We start from the raw sequence: 2,754 nt of genomic DNA, 5'->3' as shown, positions 1-2,754 counted from the left end.
TACCACTGCCGCAATATATTACTGCCAGTAGTTCTTTTTCGTAAGGGCATATACCTACTTGTTTCTGTAAATTTTTCTGCTTGGAAATGTTGGTAGAAATTTTTAAAAAAATCTTACAGCATGATTATTTGAGATTAAGTAAACCTTACATTTAAATTAAATTTAAATAAAAATAGATATTTGAAAAATTAGATATTAGATATATGTAAATTTTTCTGCTTGAAAATATTGGCAGAAATCTTTTAAAAAATCTTACAGCATAATTATTTGAAATTAAGTAAAACTTACATTTAAATTAAAGTTAAATAAAAATAGATATTTGAAAAATTAGATATTTGTATTGAAAGCCGCTGTTGACATCTAGATAGATTGGCTCAAAAGTTAGATTGTTCTTTCATAGCAGAATTCTTCTGCTAAAAAAGTGACAAAAAGTCATAGCTTCCGAAAATCAAATACTTTGATTGATGTATTCACACATTTTTTTAGTGAAATACATGTTCAAAACACACAAAAACAGCGACTTTTAATTCAAACATTTAATAGAATTGATCTCAATTTACTTCTGCATTTGAAATATTTTCAACAATTTCTTCTATAGGTTGTACATTTTTCGAAATATTTTCGACAGTTTTTCCTAGAGGNTGCACATTTTCCTTATTACATGTCTCTCTATCTGCTCCACTTATGGCATTAAAATCAGGTTCAAAAGATATTTGCTGAGAAGGCAATCCAGTAGATGTATCATTTAGCTGTAAATACATTTAAGAAGATATATTTAACCTATTTATTAACAATAAGATACATTAAAATTTATTAAGATACATTAGAAGTGATTCAATTATTATTTACCTCAATCTGAGAGCTATGTCCAATTTGATTTTTAAAATGTGAATCATTTATTATTCTTTTCCATACGTAGAAAAGGTTGTTGTCTTCAATCGAGCCTGTCCAGAAATCTGTACTGTTGTCTTTAAATTTTTGTAATGTTGTTGGTGGTATATACTTTTCAAAAGTCTGCACAAATGATGTATCATGTGAAGTGATTTCTACACTTTGTTGTTGTCTGTTTTCTTTCAAAAAGATTTTCGAATAATCTAGTGCTTCAGGTGTAAAGGGATGTAGTCCACAAGTTTTGAAGCCATTTCCTAAAATTTTAGGAAGATTCATGCCATCAAAGACTGTTTTTAATGTAGGAGCAAAGTTCTCTTTCTTCACGCTTAAAACTTCATTTTCGATCCTGTATGAATTTACATGTTTTCTCCAATGAGCTTTTAAAGGAGCAAACAAGCTTACATCTAATGGCTGTAGAAAGTGTGTTGCATGTGCAGGAAAAATGATCAATATTATTTCGTGTTTGTAACAGAACTGGGATAGAGGTTGTGTCAAATGTGACACATGTCCATCTAAGAACAACACTACAGGTAATTGGATTTTAGTTTTAAGAATCCAGGGGTAAAATTTATTAGCTATGTATTCATAAAAAAGCTCTGCTGTCATCCAGCCTTTTTCAGATCTTCCAATATGGAAATCTGTTGNTAATGAGGAATATATTGTTGGCGACACTCGTGCAAGTTTAAATAATATCATTGTTGGAGCTAATTCTCCAGCAGCATTAGCAGTTACTAAAACCGTAACATTTTCTTTATCATTATTTCCAATAATGTTGTACACGTTTTTTGTCCCTTTTTCAGCAAGAACAGTTCCGCTCTTTGGGTTTAAGAGCAAAGCAGTCTCATCTGCATTGAAAACTCTTCTAGAATCTATATTTTCAAGCTTTTTTTCTTTTAAAAAATTTGCAATATCTTTGAACCACTGTCTAATATTTTTTTCACTTACTAAAGCTCTTGAAAATGTAACACTCTCAGACATTCTTGTTTTTAATTGAGGATGTCGACGAAGGAATCCTTCATACCAGTGCCGACCAGGACGATTGTCAGTAAAAGGATGTAGCTTCTTTGATTTTTTTAGAATTATGGCGATACTGTTAATAAGATGCTCTTTTGTTATTGGACATCCTCGTGAACACATGCGTAAAATCCATTGCACTAAAGCGTTTTCCTCTTCTTCATTAAAAACTGTAGCAGGACCGGGTTTAGTAGATTTATATTTCTGAATTACTTTGCTATGCAAAGATGAACGCGGAATATTGTATGCTTTGCTAACGGAGTTAATAGATGCACCATTTCTTATTAATTCTAGTGCTTTGTTTATAACCTCTGCACTGTACGTCTTACGTACTTTCTTCTTTATCTCTCCGCTCATTATAAATCTTTTTTCTGTAATATATCTAAATAATATTTATTAATTACTATCTTTCATTATGAATAATTTTATAATTGTGAGTAATTTATAAACCTTATATTTCTAAAATACCTACCAATATGAACTGCATCACTTCATCATTTCACACTGCTTTCACACTGCTAGAAACAAAAGGTTACGTTTGACAGCCGGCTGAAGTACATAAATAGGGACAAGCCACGAAATCTTGTCCTTGTTTGTGAAAACACCATTTATTGCTAATAAAATGCTTTAAAGTGTCTTAAATTGCATTTTTTCGCAAAATCAAACCCTTTTCTTACGTAAAGTACATTTTAACTATTGTACATCATTCAATATTAAATATTATATACTTATAAACGGTGACTTTTCCTTAAGGTTTTGGACAAGAAAAGCCGGTTTATCTGACAAAATCATAGTATAAATTTTTAAAAAATATTTACTATACTTTATATGTTTATAAATGTAAAATGA

At 30.1% G+C, this 2,754-nt stretch overlaps 1 protein-coding gene across 1 annotated transcript; it reads right to left on the bottom strand.

Moving 5' to 3' along the window:
• Positions 1-6: 6 nt before the first annotated feature.
• On the bottom strand, positions 7-2,746 carry LOC109863430. The gene is made up of 3 exons (XM_020443695.1): positions 2,378-2,746; positions 850-2,287; positions 7-749 (listed from the first exon to the last, which is right to left on the bottom strand). Exons 2-3 carry the CDS (start codon positions 2,260-2,262, stop codon positions 552-554), a joined length of 1,611 nt encoding a protein of 536 aa, XP_020299284.1. The 5' UTR covers positions 2,263-2,287; positions 2,378-2,746; the 3' UTR covers positions 7-551.
• Between the last annotated feature and the right edge of the window lie 8 nt (positions 2,747-2,754).

The sequence above is a fragment of the Pseudomyrmex gracilis genome, unplaced genomic scaffold (genome assembly GCF_002006095.1).
Source record: "Pseudomyrmex gracilis isolate BER0280 unplaced genomic scaffold, ASM200609v1 scaffold_4930, whole genome shotgun sequence".
Lineage (NCBI taxonomy): Eukaryota > Metazoa > Arthropoda > Insecta > Hymenoptera > Formicidae > Pseudomyrmex > Pseudomyrmex gracilis.
This window is presented reverse-complemented; position numbering and strand designations above follow the sequence as displayed.